Source organism: Panthera onca, chromosome F1 (assembly GCF_046562875.1).
Source record: "Panthera onca isolate mPanOnc1 chromosome F1, mPanOnc1 haplotype 2, whole genome shotgun sequence".
Lineage (NCBI taxonomy): Eukaryota > Metazoa > Chordata > Mammalia > Carnivora > Felidae > Panthera > Panthera onca.
This window is the reverse complement of record NC_138355.1, coordinates 34654499-34675881: the sequence shown is the minus strand read 5'-3', so window position 1 is coordinate 34675881 and position 21383 is coordinate 34654499. Positions and strand designations below refer to the sequence as shown.

Below are 21383 nucleotides of genomic sequence, written 5' to 3'. Positions count from 1 at the left end.
ACTTTACTTACAGACTATCAAGATTTCTCCAAATAACAGATTTATGTATTTCTTTCCTATCTTTATACATTTTTCCCTTGCCTTTTTGCAATTGCTGGATGTCCAGTACCATAGTTAAGTATTTCCTCTTATATCTTTTGTTTTCTTAATGTCTGTTTTTGAGAGAGAGAGAGAGAGAGAGAGAGAGAGAGAGAGAGAAAAGACAGAGTGCAAGCAGGTGGGGGCAGAGAAAGAGGGACAGAGAATCCCAAGCAGGCTCCAAGCTGTCAGTGCAGAGCCCAACTCAGGGATTGGTCTCAGGAACTGTGAGATCATGACCTGAGCCAAAATTAAGAGTTGGATGCTCAACCAACTGGACCACCCAGCCGCCCCCTCCTCTTACGATTTTTGGTTTTGGAAGTATGAGAAAGTATCATCTATTCCAAATTTAAACTACAATGAAAATAGTAAAAAAAAAAAAAACACAATTTTTTTTTAAATAAAAAAGCAGCCAAACAAAATAACTAACATTATTCTAGTTAACGAATCGAGAGGCCTTTTCTTAAACCCTTCTCATGATTCTGTATCATTGGGCCTTATTTATTAATGCTTTCTTAAAGCTTTTTTCTTCCTTGATGATACAGACATCCCCAAGATTTTCTTCTTAGGTTTTTCCTTTTTTTAAAATACTGTTCTTGTTAACTGTCGGGAAATCATTTTAAGGCTTATTATTCTTCAGAACCAGGCCAGCTTCAGGTGCTTTCCTTTTCTTCAGGGGCAGAATAGAAAGAAAAGCCCCCATCCCTGAGGTTCTTTTCCTAAGAGTGGAATGCCCTTGTTCTGCCCTCTTTGCTTTACTCAAATAAAGTGTAGAATCTTCCTTAAGGGTTTTACTAATAATTAGAAATAAGTTACAAAAGTCCCCAAATCTTCACCATGTTTTTTCTTTTTAATTTTTTTTTAATGTTTATTCATTTTTGAGAGAGAGAGAGAGAGACAGAGCATGAGCAGGGAAGAGGCAGAGAGAGGGAGACACAGAATCTGAAACAGGCTCCAGGCTCTGAGCTGTCAGCACAGAGGCCAACGTGGGGCTCGAACTCACGGACTATGAGATCATGACCTGAGCTAAAGTCAGACGCTCAACCGACTGAGCCACCCAAGTGCCCCTCTTCACCATGTTTTAATCCTTGACTGTATGCAGAAATTCCTTTCAGTGCAAAAGAGGTTGGAAGGTGTTGCAAAATTGGGGAGTTAGAAAACATGCTGGCCAAAAGGCCTCAGAGCAGTATTTATCTTTTGTGAATTCACTTAGTTCAGGGTCCGGCCTTTGCATTACTGGACCATACATGCTGAATCATGTTCATTAGAAGCTTGTGTATAAAAATAAAAATACCAATGTATTAATTTACAGTGAAAAATGTAATTGTCATAGGAAATGGCTATTTATTTCATTTGGCCAAGCCGTTCTTTCATTGTAGAAAAACCACATGGAAAATAAAATAATATTCAGACCTGCACTTATTGAGAAAAGTAAAAGAATAATAGGTTTAGTTGTATGCCTTAATGGAATCACATAAAACTTTGATAGAGCAAACTACCTCCACTATCAGAACAAGATAGGTTTTGTACCTGCTCAGGAGACTTTCCCTTTAGACAGGGATCTTGCCAAATTATTTACTTCCCAGGCTTTTTTTTTGTTTGTTTGTTTCTTGGCTAAATTCCTGATTGAGGCATTCCTGCTTTAGGTATGTTACTGCTTTCAGTGAAGTCTTGGGCTGGCCAGAGAGGCTTATTTCTGCTTTGATCCACTCCGCATTGACCTATAACAGAATTCATACAAGACAATCTTTAAGGGTTTGGAGAAGACCTTACCTATGGATCCCAAATACTGCTTTGCATAGGTTTGCATGCTAGATGTTCACAGGAAGTCCTCAATTCTTACTGCTGAGCAAAAACAGTAAGTAAATGATAAGAGAAGCAAATCATAAATCGCTCCCAATGCCAGACAGCGTGGCACATAGCAGACATCCTCAAATCTAGTAAACGAAATATGCAGTTCCCTATTCCTTCTGGCTAAGCCAATTCAGAAAAGCATTACAGAGCACGTCGCCTGCCAGGCTGGAAACCCTGCCAGAATGCAGCTCTTGCCTCACCTCTACTGGAGGACTCCGCCCTCCCTTAGAGCTCTGCTCCAAGCCCTGACCACGGGTCAGCACGGACTGAGTAAGCACCAACTGGACAAGGCCTCGGTCCTAATTTTATTTCACCACTGACAGCACCCACTTCTAACTGAAAAAACAGCAAGACGAAAAATGGGTAAAAATAAAAAGGTGAGAAGAGAAAACGGGGGAAAGGTTAGAAAAAAAAAAAAACACCCCAAAACACCTTTTAGCAAAATACAGCTGCACTGGTCAGCAGTGGAAACTCATCTCGGCACCCTCGGTCTCTCTAGGGAGTCAGGCCCCAGTTCCGGGATTCAGAAACAATAACTGCAGCGTCCAGATAACCATGACCGCGTCTGCTACTCAGGCCCACTGGGCCTGGAACTCGCAGGGCGCCCCGCTACACAGTCCGACTCCAGGGCGGGCAAGGGCGCGACACCAGCTCGACGGCGGCGGAGAAGCCGCGAAACCGAGCAGCCGCACCGCCACAGTCTCTCAAGGGGCCCAGGCTCCCGCCGACACCCGCCCGGCCGTCCGGACCCCCAACCCCCTCGGAGAGAGGGGGGCCGCTCCTTTGACTCGGGCGCCTCGGGTCGCGGCCGCCCTTTCTCAGACTGGACGCGTTCCTTCCGCCCTAAGAGGGCAAAGAGTCCCACGCCCTCGCGTTTGCCTGCGCCCGCGCGCCAGAGCGCCCCCTAGGAAGGAAGCCCGAGAGGCGGCCGCGCCTCTGCGGCGATTTTATTAGCGCACGGTTGGGGTTGCCCGGGCTGTCGACGAGCCGGGCTTCCCCGCCCCTCCCCCTCTTCCCCTCCGCCCCTCCCCGCCCCGCGGCCGGAACCTCCCTGCGGGGCGGAGTGATACCGGCGGCGGCGTAGAGCGCGGCGCGGCCGACAGGGGCGCCCGGGACTGCGCGGGGCGGGCGGAGGGAGGAGGGGAGAGAGGCGGGGCCGGGGCGGGTTGTTGTGAGGCGACTGCGCTACTGCCGGACCGGGGCGGTTATGGCGGCTCCGTATTAACACCCTCCTCCTCCGCCTCCGCCTCCGCCGCCGCCGCCGCCGTCTCCTCCTTCTCCTCCTCCTCCTCCTCTCCCTCCCGCCCTCACTCGTAAGCCATCTCCCCCTTCACCCTGACGCCTACCCCTTCCCCTCACCTTTCCCCCTCCCCTCTTCTACCATGCCCGGCATGATGGAGAAAGGGCCCGAGTTACTGGGGAAGAACAGATCGGCCAACGGCAGCGCCAAGAGCCCGGCGGGCGGCGGAGGCGGCGGCGGCGGCGCCTCGTCCACCAACGGCGGGCTGCACTACTCGGAGCCCGAGAGCGGCTGCAGCAGCGACGACGAGCACGGTGGTAGCCTCGAACTCCTCCCCGCCAGCCCGCCTGCCCCTCTCCCTCCTCCCCTCCCCCAGCCCCCTCCCCTCGCCGCGCTCCCGCCCTCCCTCCCCTCGGAGCCCGGGCGCTGCGGTAGCCTCGAACTCCCGGTGCAGTGCAGCAGCACCCCCCACGACCCCCGTCCCTCCGCCCTCGACCAATCCTCCGCCCTCGCCACCCCCCCCGCTCCCCGCCCCCATCCGCTGCCATCTCCCGGAGTGCCCGGAGTTAATATCTTCCCATCCACCCGCCTCTTCTTTCCTCCCTCCAGCAATTTTTATATTTTATTAAGTGTCTCTTCGTTTTTCTTCTTTTCTTTCTTTTCTTTTTCTTTTTCTCTCTCTCTCTTTTTTTCTTTTTGGCATTGCTTTGCAGATGTTGGGATGAGAGTCGGAGCTGAATACCAAGCTCGGATCCCTGAATTTGATCCAGGTAGATATATTTGTTTTAAGCAAAATCCTTTCTCCCCTTTTCTGGGAATGGCTTAGGGTGGAAGGGCGGGCGAGGTAGGGGTCCGGGTGTGCGGTTGGGAGGGGATGCAGGGCTGGGATGGGCAGGCATCTGGCGGGGAGGCTGTCAGGCTTGGCAGGGCTGTGACACAGGGCGTGTGGGCAGATGTGTGCATTGCAAGGTTAACATGGTTCCTTTGGAGGCCACTTGCCCGCTGGTGGCATCGCCTTTCTGCCCCCATGAGCCTGGGGCGAGGTCGGAGAGAGCAGAGGGAGGCGGCCCTCGGCGGATTCGGGGGTCCGGGGCTGGGAAAGGAGCGGCTCCTGGGCCGAGGGCTGGAAGAGAGGGTGTGCGGGCTGCGTGTGGAAGAGCCATGCAAATGTCAATTGCCACACCGCCGGCCCCGGGGAGCGGAGGGCCGCGCTCCGCAAGGGCGGCGGATGCCGGGGGCTGCTGTCATCGGCCGAAGCCGAGGGCGAGCCCTGCCCGACCCGCGCTCACACGGGATTTTCTTTTCTTTTCTTTCTTTTTTTTTCTTTTTGGCTAGGTGGTGTAGCTTTGGTCGAGACAGCTCTGCGGAGTGTAGGAGCCGCGGAGAGAAAGGGATGGGGGAAGGGGGTGGGGAGAAGCCAGAGGCACACCTCGCCCTCGAGCCAGCCCTGGGAAGTCAGACCACAGGACAGTGGCTGCAGCTGCCAAGGAGACATTTTCTCCCGAGCAGCCAGGTTCCAGCGTCCTCTGCCAACCCAGCTTGCGGGCTCCCTGTCTACTTTTCTCCAAACAGGCTCTCTGGCGGTCACGGGATTTCAGTCTGGACGGGGATTGGGCGAGAGTTCCGCATATGGAGGCGCCCTTGCTGGAGCCTCCCGGAGTGGAGCGGGTTTCCTTCCCCCCACCCCAGACCCTCTTCAGTGCAGGCTTTGGACAGACTTTGAAGGAGCTCTCTCATTTTTTTGTTTTTCTTTTTTGTTTTTCTTTTTTTTTTTCTTCCCTTCTCCCTTACAGTTGATCAGTTTTTTGCCCATTGCCCGCTTATAATAACATTGTGTCGAACTCTCGAGTTCTGTATTAGATATTAATTAATATGGCTTACTTGTATTTTGGGGAGGGGGTATAGCTTGTTTGCTTCATTATAGGGTGTAGATGGGTATTATCGTTCTTCCCCTGCCCATTACGGCAATGCGAACTATTTACCAACCATTTGAAGAGTTTTAGATAGCAGCTCCTCCTGTCCCAGGGGAGAGGATAAAATAATGAGTGTTAAAAGGATTGTCAAAGCAGTCTGTTTTTCAGTAGGTAAAAACAATGATACAAGAGCTCTCACTAGATCTGGGTTGCCTTCTAAATGACATAGCTGTTAATAGATTTTATTCAGAAGCTATCAAATGTGTGTGCTGGTGGGCTTAAATAATTTTAAATGTTTTGTGAAATTAATTTTGTTTATTGATGCAACTAGTAGGTGGATGACACTTTCACATTACTATGCTGCCTCAGGTATTGACATTTGGAAAAAGCATGCTTTGGCTTAAGATACATTGATTTCAGTTCCCAGCTGTTTAATTTTTGTGCTCTGAGCAAGCCAGTGGCCTTCCCTGTTCCTTAGTTTCCTAGCTGTAAAATGGAAATAAAAAAACTTCATGGAATTCTTATAAGGAATACATGACTGGGCATGTGGGAGTTATTCAGTAAAGGTTAAATTTCATAATTAGGAAGAATGATTCTGCATACACTTATACCTTTCTGATTTGGGGCTTTCGTTGGTACTCTGCTTTTTGGGGAAATGATAAACTTACTTACAGATTAGAACTCAACAGTCAGAACTGTTCATAAGTTAATAAACATTTATCTTTTTGCTCCATTAGGTAGGTTTATATTTCATAGACAGCTGTACACAGGTAGATTAGGTGGTCTTGTGTGTAAAACCCAGGCTTCTCGCTGGAACCCATTTATACATGCCATGGCATAGACCACTGTAAAGGTTTTTCTTTTGTTTTGTTTTTTGCTTTTTAGTCATATTTTCAATTTACTTAGGTTACAATTGATACTCTTTATTAGAATAAGGATATATGTCCTATTTTAAAACCTCATCTAGACATTTTCTCCTTAATCATCTGCAGAAGAATACTGAGCCCAAGGACACAACTAAAACCAGTTATCATTTAAACCTAGGTGGACTTTTCTATGGCCATCGTAAGCAAATCTTGTCAAACATGAAGATTATCAGTTGTTAGATACTTTTTACGAGGAAGTATTGAACCTCTACACCTTCCAACATAGTACCATTGTCTATTTTATTTTGAGTGTTGTACTGTTGTGTGAAGTTTCTACTTCATATCAATTCAATGTAATTCACTGAGAAATTAAAACATTTCATTGGAAAAAGGAAAAGAGATCTTCATTAATTAATGATAGAAATTGAGAAATGGTCATTTCCTGTCTCCTTTTCTCTTCTTCAGAACATCATCTTTAGTCTTGTTAACCACTTCATAGAGTTTATTCACCAGTAACCATGCAAGCTATTTGGAAGAAAAATTCCTTAGCTACCAACATTATTATGATCAGAATATAGGAAAATTAAAAGAGGATTCGGGTGTGTCTGGAGGATATTTTTATTGGGGGAGATGATAGTGATGGTAGAAATCAAACACAGAATGACTTACTAAAATGGGTATTTTAAAAAATATGAGAAGAAGTGTGATTTAAGTTGGAATTACTGAATATAGGAGATTAGGAATAGTTTATGTTAATTAACAGATCATTGCTAAAAAGACCTTCATAAAAATTTACTAATTGGATTTGATTATTTTCTTAGGTGCCTTTTTTTTTTTTTTTTAGATTTTTCGCTAGGTCTTCCCAACTTTTATTTAGTGCCTCCTGACTATTCATCAATCAAGGAGGAGCAGTTTCCTGTGGTGATTATAGCCTCAAATCGTATTGTATGCCTCTTAGTTAATAGGGCCTAGTGACCTCGATGACCCATCTGATGTATCCAGACCTTTGTTTTCTCATGTGTCAATGGGAGATAATGTTAACTATATCATAAGATTAGGTGAAAATTAATGTCTATAAAGCAGCGGTCTACAGATGTTTTGCTTGTATATCCATAAAAGAATTTTCAAAAAAAATATTTTCTTACATATTTTTGACATCTATCACTTGTTGCTGTGTTTAAATAGTTGAAAAACATTATCTCCAGTGTATTGAAAATATTAACACTTTGAAATAAAGTTGTTATACCTTATTTTAAGTGTATGAGATTAAATTTACTGCAGTAATATGATAATATCTATTTATAAAAAGTATGAAATGGGGCACCTGTGTGGCGCAGTCAGTTAATCTTCCAATTGACCTCAGCCCAGATCTAGATCTCTGTGTCATGAGTTCAAGCCCCGCATTAGGCTCTGCACTTGGTGAGGAGCCTACTTTAAAAAAAAAAAAAAAAGAATGAATAGGCTCACAGTCTGAAAGTTTACATTTTTCCTTCTTATCTTTTACATCGTTTCCGTGCATTTTCCCCACAGGATTTTATATTTTTTTGCTTGAAAGTGCTTTATTGATCTCTACCACTGTAATATGTATTCTTGTGAACCTAAGGTTCTAAGTGTTAAGTCTCTTCTGATTTGAATGATTACAATTATTGTGTAATTGATTGAAATTGTAATAGCTATGATGCCTTGAGTAAAGGAGAGCCTTGCAAACACCCTTTGTTTGGCACTATGGAGGTTTAAGATTTTAGGCAGTATACTCTTGTCAGATGTGGGAGGGGGTGAGAGCTGCTTTTTTAAGTGAGAGAAGGTATTTGTGAAGAGGGTCAGAGTAGAATGAGCATACAGCTTAGACTGCAGGTGAGTTCTTAGGCAGATTTTGTGGGAAAGGGAACATAGGGAAGTTAAAGGGAAAATTGATTCCCATAAAATCTATTTATGCTCATGTACTCCTTGGAAAGTCTTTGTTTATCCCAGTTTGAAGGTGGTGAATTAAATCTATAAATTGTAGAATGTTAAAAAATATTTGGTATGGGGGCACCTGGGTGGCTCAGTCGGTTAAGCATCCGACTTCAGCTCAGGTCATGATCTTGCGGTCCGTGAGTTCGAGCCCGGCGTCGGGCTCTGTGCAGACAGCTCAGAGCCTGGAGCCTGTTTCAGATTCTGTATCTCCCTCTCTCTCTGCCCCTCCCCTGTTCATGCTCTGTCTCTCTCTCTGTCTCAGAAATAAATAAACGTTAAAAAAATTTTAAAAATATATATTTGGTATGTCTTAATATTCTCAGTATTTAAATTCTTATTTTAGAGAGAGAGAGAATGGGGAGGAGTGGCAAAGGGGGAGAGAGAGGGAGAGAGAGAATCTTTAAAAAAAATTTTTTTTAATGTTTATTTTTGAGGGAGACGGCATGAGCGGGGGAGGGGCAGAGAGAGGGGGAGACACAGAATCTGAAGCAGGCTCCGGGCTCCGAGCTGTCAGCGCAGAGCCTGATGCAGGGCTCAAACCCACAAGCCATGAGATCATGACCTGAGCTGAAGTTGGACACTTAACCAACTGAGCCACCCAGGCACCCCTAAAGAGAGAGAGAGAATCTTAAGCAGGCTCCATGCTTAGCATGAAGCCTGATGTGAGGCTCAATCCCACAATCCTGGGGTCATGACCTGAGCTGAAATCAAGAGTTGGATGCTCAATCAACTGAGCCACCCAGGCACCCCAGGATTTAAGTTCTTTATATAGACTATGTATCCCAGGATTTCAGTCAAAATCCTTATTTTAAATGTCTTAAATCTGAGAAGAAATAGAAGATTTTTATTTTTGTACCTATTTTGAAATTTCCTATAGATGTCAAAATCCTGGCTTATCAGAATTATACCTTTGGTTTTTAGTTGTTGGTTTTTCCCAGTTGGTCTCATAAATGTACTTTATCAACTGCAGTTAAGGATATCTAAAACATTTCAGAAGGATTAAGTTTTTAAGTGTTTCATGCTTTTAAAAACTGTTTAATAATTTTGTTTTCAGAACTGTCCTGCTACTATATAGTTTTTTTACATGATGGTAGCTTGCTGTCTAGGTTTCTATTTGTTTTTTCATCTCTTTAGAAGATAGGATACTTCTAAGACTGGATTATTTTGTGGTGAGTCAAGTTTGATTCTCAGTATTATTTCTGAGTACCAGACAGTTTGGGGATACAATGTTAAATATTAGTACACATAAAAGAAAAATAACCATTGAGTTTATGTCCTTTTAATATTTTTGTTCACCTTTTATAATGGAAAGGATAAAACTTTATGGGATGCAAAGCATCCTGCGGGGTACATTGTTTTTAATAATACAAGTTACTTTCTCCTCTTCTTTTGTAGGAGAGGAGTCAGGTCTGAGTTGCTAGTCACTTCAGCTATCCAATCTCATTTTCAAGGGGTTGGTGAGAGAAGGCATCAGCTGTTTGTGTTCATTTATGTTGTTATCTGATTGATACGGTGACTAGAACCCGTTTCAGAGATAGAAGGGAACTCAAGAAAGAACTGTTTTCAATAAGCATATACTTATGCTTAGAAATGTCCTAGGTAAAGCTTACTAGATGCTGGGTACTTTGCATACATTAATTCGTAAATTTTTTTTAAGTTTATTTTTGAGAGAGAGAGAGAGAACACTAGCAGTGGAGGGGCAGGGAAAGAGAAGGAGAGGTACAGAATCCAAAGTAAGCTCCAGGTTGTGGGCTGTCAGCACAGAGCCCAACATGGGGGCTTGAACCCACAAGCCATGACATCATGACCTGAGCCAAAGTCAGACGGTTAACTGACTTAGCCACTCAAGTGCCCCATAATTCATTAATGTTTAAATAATACTACGAAGTAGGTACTCTCATCATCGTGGCTTTTTTTTTTTTAATGTTTTATTTATTTTTGAGAGAGAGAGTGCAGGGGGAGGGAGAGGCAGAGAGAGAAGGAGACACAGAATATGAAGCAGGCTCCAGGCTCTGCACTGTCAGCACAGAGCCTGATGTAGGTAGGGCTTGAACTCATACCACGGGATAATGATCTGAGCCAATGTCGGACACTTAACTCACTGAGTCACCCAGGCAACCCTCATTATCCATGTTTTTAAAGAAGAGTTTAAACTGAGGCACAGACAGCATAGATAAATTTCCCCAAGATGATAAAGCTAGGAAGTGGCAGAGGTTGGATTCAAACTTGGAGTCTGGCTGTATAATGGTTACACTCTTAACCATTATGCTAAAATATCTCATTTCCTGTGAACATCAATCATCTCTTAAGCCTAGTTGACACATACATGATTGAAAATGGTGAAGTCTAGTTCAAGGGTTAGGAAAAGAACATTGTGAAATGCCTAATTAGGCATTCTCTACTACCAGACATGATTACTCTCCCTTATTAGCACCACCCCCCTACCCCCATATTAGAAGAGCTGTTAGTCCTCACAGTTTGGATGTCAGTTTTTGTCAGATCAGGCCCTTAATTACAGTGCTAAGAATTTTTTTGGAAACTTAACTGTTATTCTTCATAGGGAAAAATACAAAAAAAAAAGTTTATATCTGTGTAAGGAGAGACATTTCAGGAAGATATTTTAATTAAGATTTTCTTTAATGCAAGAATCAAATGCAAGGAAATATGTTTAAATATTAAGCATGATGTGCTCTTAAGACTTGAGACTTATGGAAACCTTTGTTGCATTCCTTATTCTATTAAGTAGGATTTAAATTATCTTATTGTCATAATCCATTGTGAAAAAGGATCAGTGCCATGTTAAAGATTTGAAATTTAGAATACTCACTAGAAATAGCAGTAGATAAAAGGTTTCTAACACTTAGATAGCATGTCTGTTTTATTTCCATCAAGTGGCTGCCTGTTTTGCTTTTGTGTTTGTATTTTATGTGGTTAGAAATTTAATTTAGATCTTACTTTTGAAGTCTTTTTTTTAAAAAACCTGGAATTTGTTTTCATTGAATATGAATTTTTCATAATGTACTTCTAACTTGCATTTTTGTAAATTTTCAGCTTTTATTTTTGTCCTCTTTTATTAAAGATACTCCTGACAGGGATGCCTGGGTGGCTCAGTTGGGTAAGCATCCAACTTTGGCTCATGTCATGATCTCACAGTTCGTGGGATTGAGCCCCGCGTCAGGCTCTGTGCTGACAGCTCGGAGCCTGGAGCCTGCTTTGGATTCTGTGTCTCCCTGTCTCTGTGCTCTTCCCCTGCTTGCACTCTGTGTGTGTGTGTCTCTCTCTCTCAAAAATGAATAAAGATTTTTTAAAAAACCTTTTTTTGAAGACCTTTATGACAAAATGCAGTAGGTTTTGCTTTTCGATTCACTTGTAATTATGGTTTTTCTACTACTTTGGTAGTGTTCCCTCATTTCAGATTTCTCCATCCTTAATTTTTCCTTACAGTAAAACACATATATTTTTTCAACAATTTTAGCTTCATATATATCACATATATCATTCTCTAACTATAATTTGTTGATTGAATATACAGTAGTGATGTGTAATGATTCTCCAAAAATTGAAAACTACTGAACTATATTAAATTATTGTTGGATAGATAACTTCTCTAGTTTGAGACTGTAGTAGTAGTTCTTTACCCCTGGAAGTGAATGTTGTTTATTCCAAATATCTTATAACTTTATGAATGATTACAGTTGAACCTGAGAATTCTGTTAATGTTTTATGTGAACAATTTTGGAATTCTTGCCATTAGTGGTGGTAGCTATCAACACCTCATAAAAGTCAGTTATGACATATTCATACACAAGTCTTCAAGTGAGTAGGTGGCAACAATGCTTCATTTCTTGATGGTTTTAATTAACTTGAATGCACCTAGGAATTAGAAGCCAGAAAAAGACCACCAAGTAATTAAAAGACAGAACCCACGGGCATGTACTTGGCATTGGGATAGCTGTGTCAGCCTTACATCCATTCTGTGCTTAATTTACATGCAGTTCCAATAGAGCTTGATTTTTCTGACTTTTTAGATTATAACAGATTAGAAATAAGAAACAGTAATGGCGTGCATCTACGTTAGAGGTAGACTCTCAGGTTACATTTCAACAGCATTATTAACTTTTACAGTTTTTTACTTTGTTTTCCTCTTACACAGAGTACATACTTTTATAAATATAAACTGTAATAAATGAAGTTAATGCTGAAAAAGAATAGCTGGCAGATTCACAAGGAATAAGACTAAATAAAAACCTTAAAAAGCAGGCATAAGTATTTTTAAATTATGGTAATCTTGGCCCATTTAGATATGGGGCAAAACAGAAATAAGTTACCACCTGATGTATTCTCTAGTTTTTAAAGTCAGAATTGGGGCACCTGGGTGGCTCAGTCAGTTGAGTGCCCAATTCTTGATTTCAGCTCAGGTCATAATCTTGTGGTTTGCGGGATCCAGCCCCCTGTTGGGCTGTCTGCTGACATTGTGGAGCCTGCTTGGGATACTCTCCCTCTCCCTCTGCCCCTTCCCCGCTCATGCTCTCTCTCTCTCAAAAATAAATAAACTTAAAAAAAAAAGAGTTTTTAATGATCCCTAAGTAATGTACAGAAGATCAAACCAGGTTTATTACCTGCCAAGAATTAGGGCTATATAATGTACTCAAGAAAGTTTTTTTTTTTTTTTTAATTTAAAGAGTGTAAACTTTATTGGGGGTAAATTGTAGTGTTTGTGAAATTTTCTTCAATTCCATAAATGAAATATTTAGTATATTTAATGTGAGCCTGTTTTCCTTCTGTTTCCCTGTACTTTCTTTGTCCTTTTGCAGGTACTATACTAAAATAGAGATAAAGCTTGCTTTGTTTATATTTATTTTGAATGTAAATAAAATCCATCATATTTAAAGTAATCAATTTTTTCCCCAGGTGCTACAAAATACACAGATAAAGACAATGGAGGAATGCTTGTATGGTCTCCGTATCACAGTATCCCAGATACCAAATGTAAGTTTTCGGAAATTGAATGTTATGTCCATAGGGATCTATCAACCAATTCAAAATCCAACCTGTATTTGTTTTGGGTTGCTTAGATTCTCGTAAGAAAACGGTTTGCTTTTGTTTTGTTTTGTGTTTTGATGGAGGTTGTTCTATTAGAATGTTTTTCCTTTTGAAAGATAGTGGGTTGATCGTTCCAATTTGTGTCAGTCCCAGGAAGACTGAAAATACCTAGGATCTGATGGCATTGCTGCTTAAATCCTCAAGCAGGGGAGGGAGTTACTATGTAGACATCTGCACAGGCTTTTCCTCAGTATATGGAGCTGTAAAGAAATGCCTTCAAACTTCAAAGACCCCACTATCATTACCATTTTAAAGAGGAAAGGGGAAAGAACTGACTTCAGCAGCCATCAATCAGGTCATCTTTGAGCTCTCCATTTCTGGACGGAGACCTTCTGGATCATTGACCATGCACTTCTTGAATCATGGTGTGGCTTTAGACTTCAATGTGATGTAGCGGACCTGATCCTTTGCGGCACATCAGATATAGGAAACGTGCAGGTAACAAAACTAAGATACCCACCCCTCCATTCAGTTATCATTGAATTTGTTAAAACCCAAACAAAAACCACCACACAGTTATTCTTGCAGCTATAAAATAAGCTTGTCTTTTAAAAATATTTGCTAAATCTTAAAGATGTCCCATGATGGTTTATTTAGTCCCATGAAAATTAATGATGTCTTATATATCATGTGCATAAGGCTAAGCATACTTATTGATGCAATAAGAGAACTAAAAATGGAAAATCGAGTATTATGTTGCATACCTGATAATTCCTATTTGAGAGCTTTGGAATACCAACAAAAAGGTCTAGCTGGTAATCTAGGAGTTACATGCCCTTGAGGCATTCTTAACAGAAAACACAAAATTGTACATTTGGCCTGGGACTGTATACTGAGAAACCTGAAGGAGATTATCAGATTTCTCTGGTTCAGTTCTCATTACAAGCAAAGGTTTTCATTCATAAACTGAGCATCAGGGTATCAATGGCTTTTGCTGTCTTAGCAGTGTTTTATACAATGGTGCATTTCTTAGCAAAGTGGAAAACAAAATTCAGAAAGCCACCATATCCTGATTGTGTGGTATCCATGTAGAATGTCCTAGACTGAACATCTAGTGCAGTGGTTTTCAGCCCTGGAGTCGTTTTGCATTGGAGTCGTTTGGGGGAACTTTTAAAAAACAGTACTGATGTCTAGTCTCTATCTCAAACCAATTAAATCAGAATCTTTAGGGGTGGAGTCTGGACTTACTTTTTAAAAGCTTCCTCACTGATTCTATGCATAGCCCAGGTTGAAAACCACAAGTTAACTGGTATTGGTTAGCCTTCTGTTTATAGAACTGTAAGACATTTTTGTTAAAGTTAATCAGCATGTATTTAGACCTGTCTTGTGTTTTAATGCTATGTGAAGTTCTAAATGAAATATAATATTTGGGTTTTCTGCACCAATATTTGGATCCCTGCACTAGGGAACTATATAGTAGCATCCATAAAAAATAGTTGTTATTCTAACAACATTATTGTTATAATATCTTATTTATATATTAAGCTATATTATATTGACTACTAATAATAGCAAACTCATATAAAGTACCTAAAATTATGTCAGTTGTTATTCTAAGCATTTGATGTATATTAGCTCATTTAATCCTAGGAAGAAGATACTGTTTTAAAGTGAGGAAATTAAGGTACGAAAAGGTCAAGTTAATTGCCTAAAGTCAAAAAGCTAGCAGCAAGGCTGAGAATCAAGCCCTGGTAAACTAGCTGTTCTGGGATCAGAATTCTTAACCTCTGCTTCTCCAAATATGCTAAAGGAGAATTTTATATATTAAAAAATATATAATATACTTAAAAAAGGATCAAACAGGAGTGACTATATGGATTTCACATAAAACCGAGTCCTGCTGAATGTGAAATGGCAGATGTCTCAGCAATGAGGCCTTGAAATACCTAGTATATAATCATTGAAGCTGTGCTTATCTAAGTAATTCTGTTGGCTTGATTACATATGGAAGTTGAATGAAAATGGAATATTTAGACACCTTCTATATGGCCTGCAGGAAGAGCTGAAGAAAATTTAGGGATACTGAAGCACACTTAAATGTGTTGTTATTATGTATAGCTGGCAAAACCATACATAAACTGTCCTTTGTACAGTGATCAGAAAGGGGAAGGTAAAGACTTGGGCCAACTCTTACTACAAGGTGGGATCTGAAACAGCTAAGTCTCTTCAAATAAAGATTGCAACAGAAAATGAAGAAATTATCCAATATTTTACATGTATTAGGCTCTATAGACTACATACCAATTGGTCTTTTTTGTACACAAAAATACTTGTGTAATGTCATTGCATTTAGTACATACGTGCTGTATAATCATAGCTATAAATCATAGTAGGTAAAATTTTAAACCAAGTAAGCTTCTAATCCTGTTCCTAGAAGTAAAAGTCTTTTTTTTTTTTTGTAATGACTTCATGGAAAATGAATTCAGCTAATTTTTTTTTACTTTGTTAAAAAATGTAGACCTGAGAAAATGAAGTAAAGAATAATTAATTATATAATATTGTTTCATTGCAGTGGATGAATATATTGCAATTGCAAAAGAGAAACATGGCTACAACGTGGAACAGGTGTGTAGAGAAATGTTCTGATATTAAAGCTTGCCTCAATACTTGCTGAATCCAAAGAATATCTCCTGGTTGTTTCTGTCCTAAGAAAGTGTAGTTGAACCAATTTTGTAGATACCACAAAAGTCCTAGCAAAGTCTGACCTTTCAGAATAAAGGATTTTGCTTTTATAAACACTATTTGTCTCAAGGACTTGAACATTTTTCTTTCATTGTTTCTGTCTGTTACTCTACTGTGAGTTCTAAAAGTATCTGAAAGCCTTTAGGATGACTCTGACAAATGTTTACCAAAAAATGGAATTATTTATTTATTTATTTATTTATTTATTTATTTATTTATTGAGTACAGGTAATTTTCTGTGATCTTTTAATCTAAAAGACCTACAAGGTAAACTTTTTATTGAAAGAAATGTTTAAGACTTTTAAATTTTGAATAAAATAATTCATAAAGAACATTTTTAAAAATCAGATAGCTTTAAAAGGACAGGGCTCCTGGGTACCTCAGTCGATTGAGCGTCTGACTCTTGGTTTTGGCTCAGGTCATGGTCTCACGATCTCACGAGATCTCACGATCTCATGGTCCACACTGACATTTCGAGGCCTGCTTGGGATTATCTCTTCCTCTCTCTCTGCCCCTTTCCTGCTCTCTCTGTCTGTCTGTCTCCCAAAATAAAGAAATAAACTTTAAAGAAAATTTAAAAAAATAAAAGATCTATATAGCAGATGGTTCATTATCTCTAATAATGAGGGAATGAAGAATATGAAAAATTAAAAATGAACTAAGAGATTTTTAAATCTCTTCAGCTAATTGTTGGAATGACCTTTATCAGAATTAATAGTAAAACAAATAAATTATTGATAACCTGTATTATTTGAGAACTAACTTTATAGTCTAACATGGTTAAATACTAAGAAATCATTTCTGTGAAATCGAGATGTTTATCTAAATGTAGTTACCTTTTTTATGAATTTTGAAGCCTTTGATTATATATTTTGTTTTTAATTCTTGACTTTTTGTTTAATGTTTGAGGCATTAATCCTTGAAAATGTGACAGCACATATGTTAATTTTCTTATTCATTTTAAAGGAGTATTACCAAAGTACAAAAATTAATTTTAAAACTCATTATTTAAAAAGTTGCTATATCTCTTCTTAAAAAATGAAATGTGTTAGTACCTTATAGTAAAGGTAAAGGTCTGTGACTTACTTTAATCATAGAAGGGAAAGTTGTGCAATAGTTAGAAATTACCCATTTCATGCTTTCTTATGATTTGGTAAACAAGTCATTGGAGTTATTAATATGCCTCATAAAAATTTTTTGTGTATATTATGATAATGAAGAACTTTAAGAAATATATATGGTAAATAATAAGGTTGCAATTGAGGTACTCCTTGGAACTATTGAGCCGGTGATATACTTTTAAAAGGTTAATACTTAAAACATGACTATGTTTTGACTGAGCACTTCTAGTTTTGTGTTATGATTGATAGTTTCATTCCCGTATTTACTAGATATTTTTCCTTATAGCATGTTTTTCTCTACACAGTGACAAATGAGTAAATGTGGGTCAGAGTCTTGATATGAGCCTACAAACCTGCTTTAGTAATTATAGTCACTCTCCTCAGCTCACTTTTTCCTAGATTATGCAGCAAGTGTGGTATGTAAGAACATTCACTGTTCTGAGGCCCTGTTTTAAAAGAAATAAATAAATGAGGTCTGCTACCTGGGCATCCTTGATTAAAAGCCCCAAACTGTGAGTGTATTTTCAGTTGAAGTATTAGGCTTAAGATTTTAACCTAATTTGTGTTTAACTCTCTTAAGTGTGATGGAACATAAGTCCATTAAAACCAAAGGGGAATGATTTCTCTTCAAAGGCACTTGGCATGTTGTTCTGGCATAAACATAACATTGAGAAGTCCCTTGCTGATCTCCCTAATTTCACTCCCTTTCCGGATGAGTGGACAGTGGAAGATAAAGTCCTGTTTGAACAAGCCTTTAGTTTTCATGGGAAAAGCTTTCACAGGATTCAGCAAATGGTATGGTAATTTTGGTTTTACTGTGTTTCATACCTGAAAGATATCTTATGCTATGATTAAACACTTTCTGATTATTAAATACAAAAAAGTTTTCAGTCTAATTTCCATTTTTAAAAATATCTGACATTTAAAATACCTATATACTTGCTTATGGTCCTATTTTCTACAGCCATTCTAAAGCATGACAGTTAATGTGCTATTTCATTATAAGTCATGTTTTGTTTTGGCTTAAATATATGTGTAATAGAGTTATTAAATGTGCTTGTTCTAGGGAAAAAATCATAATTTCAATTTTATTTTTAAATGTTTCATTTTTTAACATTAGGATTTTATTTTCTAATTTATATTCCTTTGGATATGAAAATCAATTTTTAAAGTTCTGTATTTCAATATTGCACAGGTGCTGTTGCTTTTTTTTAAGGAGAAAAACGCTTTATTTCTATTTTTTAAATTTTTAGTATGGTGTCAAAATAATATAAACCTGAGAAGTTGCTGCATTAATGGATGAATGGATGAAAAATTATATAATGTTTACAAATATATATAAGTGTGTTCCATTAACTGAAGAGAGCCTTTTTGATTGGGAGTGCGTATCCTTGTTTGCTAGGATGACAAATCAGTGCATGATCGTTAGTCATTTTAATACCCAAAGACTTTATTTGGCAGCTAAAGTCTGTTTGTATTATTTATCATCTTAAAACCTGGATTTAAAACAAAATGATTAAAAGAATTCATTGTTAAGAATTGAATAGCTTTTCTTGAAAACATTAATGATAAGTGACAGAAGCCAGATATAAAAGGTCACATATTGTATGATTCCATTTATATGAAAGGTCCAAAATAGGAAAATCCATAGAGACGGGAAGTAGATTACTAGTTGCCAGAGACTGGGATAAGAGAAGACCAAGGAGTAACTGCTAGTGGGTATGGGGTTTCTTTTTGAAGTTATGGAAATGTCTGGAATTGAAGAGTGATGGTTGCATAACTTAGCAAATATACTAGAAACCACTGAATTGTAAACTTTAAATGGGTGAATTTCCTGGTATATTAATTATGTATCAATTTAAAAATTCCAATTTATAGAGGAGGGAAAAAGTAACTCTTTAAGGGAAATATGTATGAAATGCTAACATCAGACTGGGGGACATCTAGGTGCATTGTTACCATGTTAGTTTGTGACATTCTTCTCTCCCCTCCCCCCTCAGAACAAATAGGAATAGTCATTCAGAAATGTCAGTGACACAGGTGTGACGGTTTCCTGTGACTGTAACAGCACTTTTTAGTTCTATAATTCATAAAGGTACCCATGAAAATATTTTTCATCTATCACTTTAAGTATCAAAGAATAATATCAGAAATATTATTCATTCTGTTAATCAGTTTATGAATTAAACTTGCTGATATTGACATGATTTTTTTTTCAAGCTTCCAGATAAGACAATTGCTAGCCTTGTAAAATATTACTATTCCTGGAAAAAAACCCGATCTAGGACAAGCTTGATGGATCGCCAGGCTCGTAAACTAGCCAATAGACATAATCAGGGTGACAGGTAGGTTGGATGCTTTTATATAGTTATATTGCTAGGGACATTGGATTGGATTGCTTACATTTCCCAAGGCAGAAAAATTATCACAACACATTGTAAATACTTTTTAACCTTACATTCATGTTTCTGCTCTGACAGGAAGAGCTGAGTGATCAGAAGTCTTAAGAACAAGAACTTTCTGCAACTCTTTCACTGTTAGTCATAGCCAGCAAACTTGCAGCTGAGTTATATTGGAGCTGTGTTTAACTGTACTCATGATGGCTTTCTTTTAGTATTGCTGTATTCAATACATATTTTAGAATACATTAAGAAGTGTATTCTCTAGAACATGGCTTGCCTGAGTACAGTAACCTGAGTAATTGAAATCCACATTATTTCACCACTTTCTGGTGATATAAAATCATTTTGCTTCCTGGTGTTTGTCTTTATCCTCCAACTGGAGAACTGAAATCATGAGTATTATATCAAATTAATATATGTGTTCTCTTTCCCAATGATACTCTTTCTAAATATTTTTCCTATTGGGTCTCTGCTTTTTAGGTAGAAATGTTTGCTAAAATGATTATATGTGCCCAAAAGGATCAATGTTTCCAAATACTACAGAAATTTAAATTATAGAAGCTCATCTTCCCAAAGACAGCTCATGTTTTGTTGGGGAATATTTAGTGAGATTATTGGCAAGGTGTATTGCAATTTGATAAGAGCCCTGGAATAGAATAAAAATAGAATTAAGTTTACTGATCTTTGTTTCTTCTCAGCGATGATGATGTGGAAGAAACACACCCAATGGATGGAAATGATAGTGATTATGATCCAAAAAAAGAAGCCAAGAAAGAGGTAATGATGATCATTAGAGTGCTTATAGTTGTTCTACAAATCCATGCAAAAAAGAATGAATCGTATTTCATGTTAAGGAAAACATTTTTATATAATGGCATAGGAAGTAGTAAGTTTCAGTGTTAGAGGTTTTTGAAAAAAAAAAAGTAATATCTAGAACTCCTAGTTAGCCAATAGTTTAAATAATTGTTGGCGGGGGGGACACCTTGTGGCTCGGTCAGTTAAGCATGCCACTCTTGGTTTTGGCTCAGGTCATGATCTTGTGGTGGTGAAATCGAGCCCTGCGTCAGGCTCTGTGCTGGCAGCAAGGAGCCTGCTTGGGATTCTCTCTCTCCTGCTCTCTGCCCCTCCTCTGTGCACACTCTCTTACAATAAGTAAATTAAAAAAAAAAAAAAAATTGCTGGGTTATCTCATCCACTTAGAAGTGTAAAAGCCCTGCCACAATCCCTAGTCTTTAATCCAGAGAAAAGAAAACCACCCTCAGATGATATAATATGAGTATAGTATAGCGTAAAATTACGCTTTCTGGTTTTGTTACACAGTTTTTCTTGAAAATACTTTTTTTGTTCCATGTTATAGCAAATTAGAAATTACAGATCTTTCTCAGTCTATAATGGGGTTACATCCCAATAAACTCATTGTAAGTTGAAAATATTGAAGTCAAAAATGAAATTTAATACACCTGATCTAGCGAATAGTATCCCTTAGCCTAGCCTAACTTAAACATGCTCAGAACATACATTAGCCTACAGTTGGGCAAAATTATCTAGTACAGAGCCTATTTTATAATATAGTGTTGAATATTTCATGTAATTGAATACTGTACCAAAAGGACAAAATAGAATGGCTGTCAGTGAATCAGTTGTTTACCCTCGTGATTGCGTGGGTGGCTGGGAGCTGCAGCTCACTGCCACTGCCCGGCATCACGAGAGAGCATCATACTGCGTATTACTAGCTCGGGAAAAGGAGCATCCGAAGTCCAGTTTTTGTTGAATGCCTGTGGCTTTCACACCATCGTAAAGTTGAAAAATTGTAACTGGAACCATCATAAATTGGGGACTGTCTGTAGTAGTGGTATACTGATAGCAGTAAAACTTAAAAGCGGCCTCAAAGGAAGAGATGGAAGAATCCCCAGCTAGAAAAGCACCCATATTCCTCAAAATGATAATAATGATGACTTAAAGTTACTAAGCAAAGGCTAAATTGTTATACACACTCATTTATAAAAGCAAGGAATTATGTAATGGTACAAAATAGACCCAATATTGAAGGGTAAAAGATTGTGTTATAGACAGTTGTGGAATGGTGAAACTGAAATTGGGAGACAAAATGTGACCTCATCCTGTTTAATGACCCCTATTCCTCTTAAGGAACTCACTGCCGTGGCCTA

General features: G+C 39.0%; 1 protein-coding gene and 1 long non-coding RNA gene across 7 annotated transcripts in view; one reads left to right on the top strand and one right to left on the bottom strand.

The window, feature by feature from the left end:
* Positions 1-1479: 1479 nt before the first annotated feature.
* LOC144614869 (uncharacterized) lies at positions 1480-2924 on the bottom strand. Of its 2 annotated transcripts, none has more exons than XR_013553115.2 (2): positions 2133-2924; positions 1480-1799 (listed from the first exon to the last, which is right to left on the bottom strand). It is a non-coding gene; the product is annotated as an uncharacterized LOC144614869 (long non-coding RNA). The 2 variants fall into 2 exon arrangements; XR_013553114.2 differs by having other exon boundaries at positions 2365-2924.
* A 142-nt stretch (positions 2925-3066) lies between these two features.
* RCOR3 (REST corepressor 3) overlaps positions 3067-21383 on the top strand; it is a 52993-nt gene continuing 34676 nt past the window's right edge. The window contains exons 1-7 of one of the 5 annotated variants that reach the window (XM_081791894.1): positions 3067-3489; positions 3886-3942; positions 12819-12896; positions 15523-15575; positions 17447-17608; positions 19034-19158; positions 19914-19992. In XM_081791894.1, the coding sequence (XP_081648020.1) occupies positions 3315-3489; positions 3886-3942; positions 12819-12896; positions 15523-15575; positions 17447-17608; positions 19034-19158; positions 19914-19992 (729 nt within the window). In that variant the 5' untranslated portion in view covers positions 3067-3314. Of the gene's footprint in view, positions 3490-3885; positions 3943-12818; positions 12897-13265; positions 13449-15522; positions 15576-17446; positions 17609-19033; positions 19159-19913; positions 19993-21383 lie in introns of those variants that run through there. The other 4 variants (XM_060643910.3, XM_060643907.3, XM_060643908.3 and 1 more) reach the window with 4 other exon arrangements.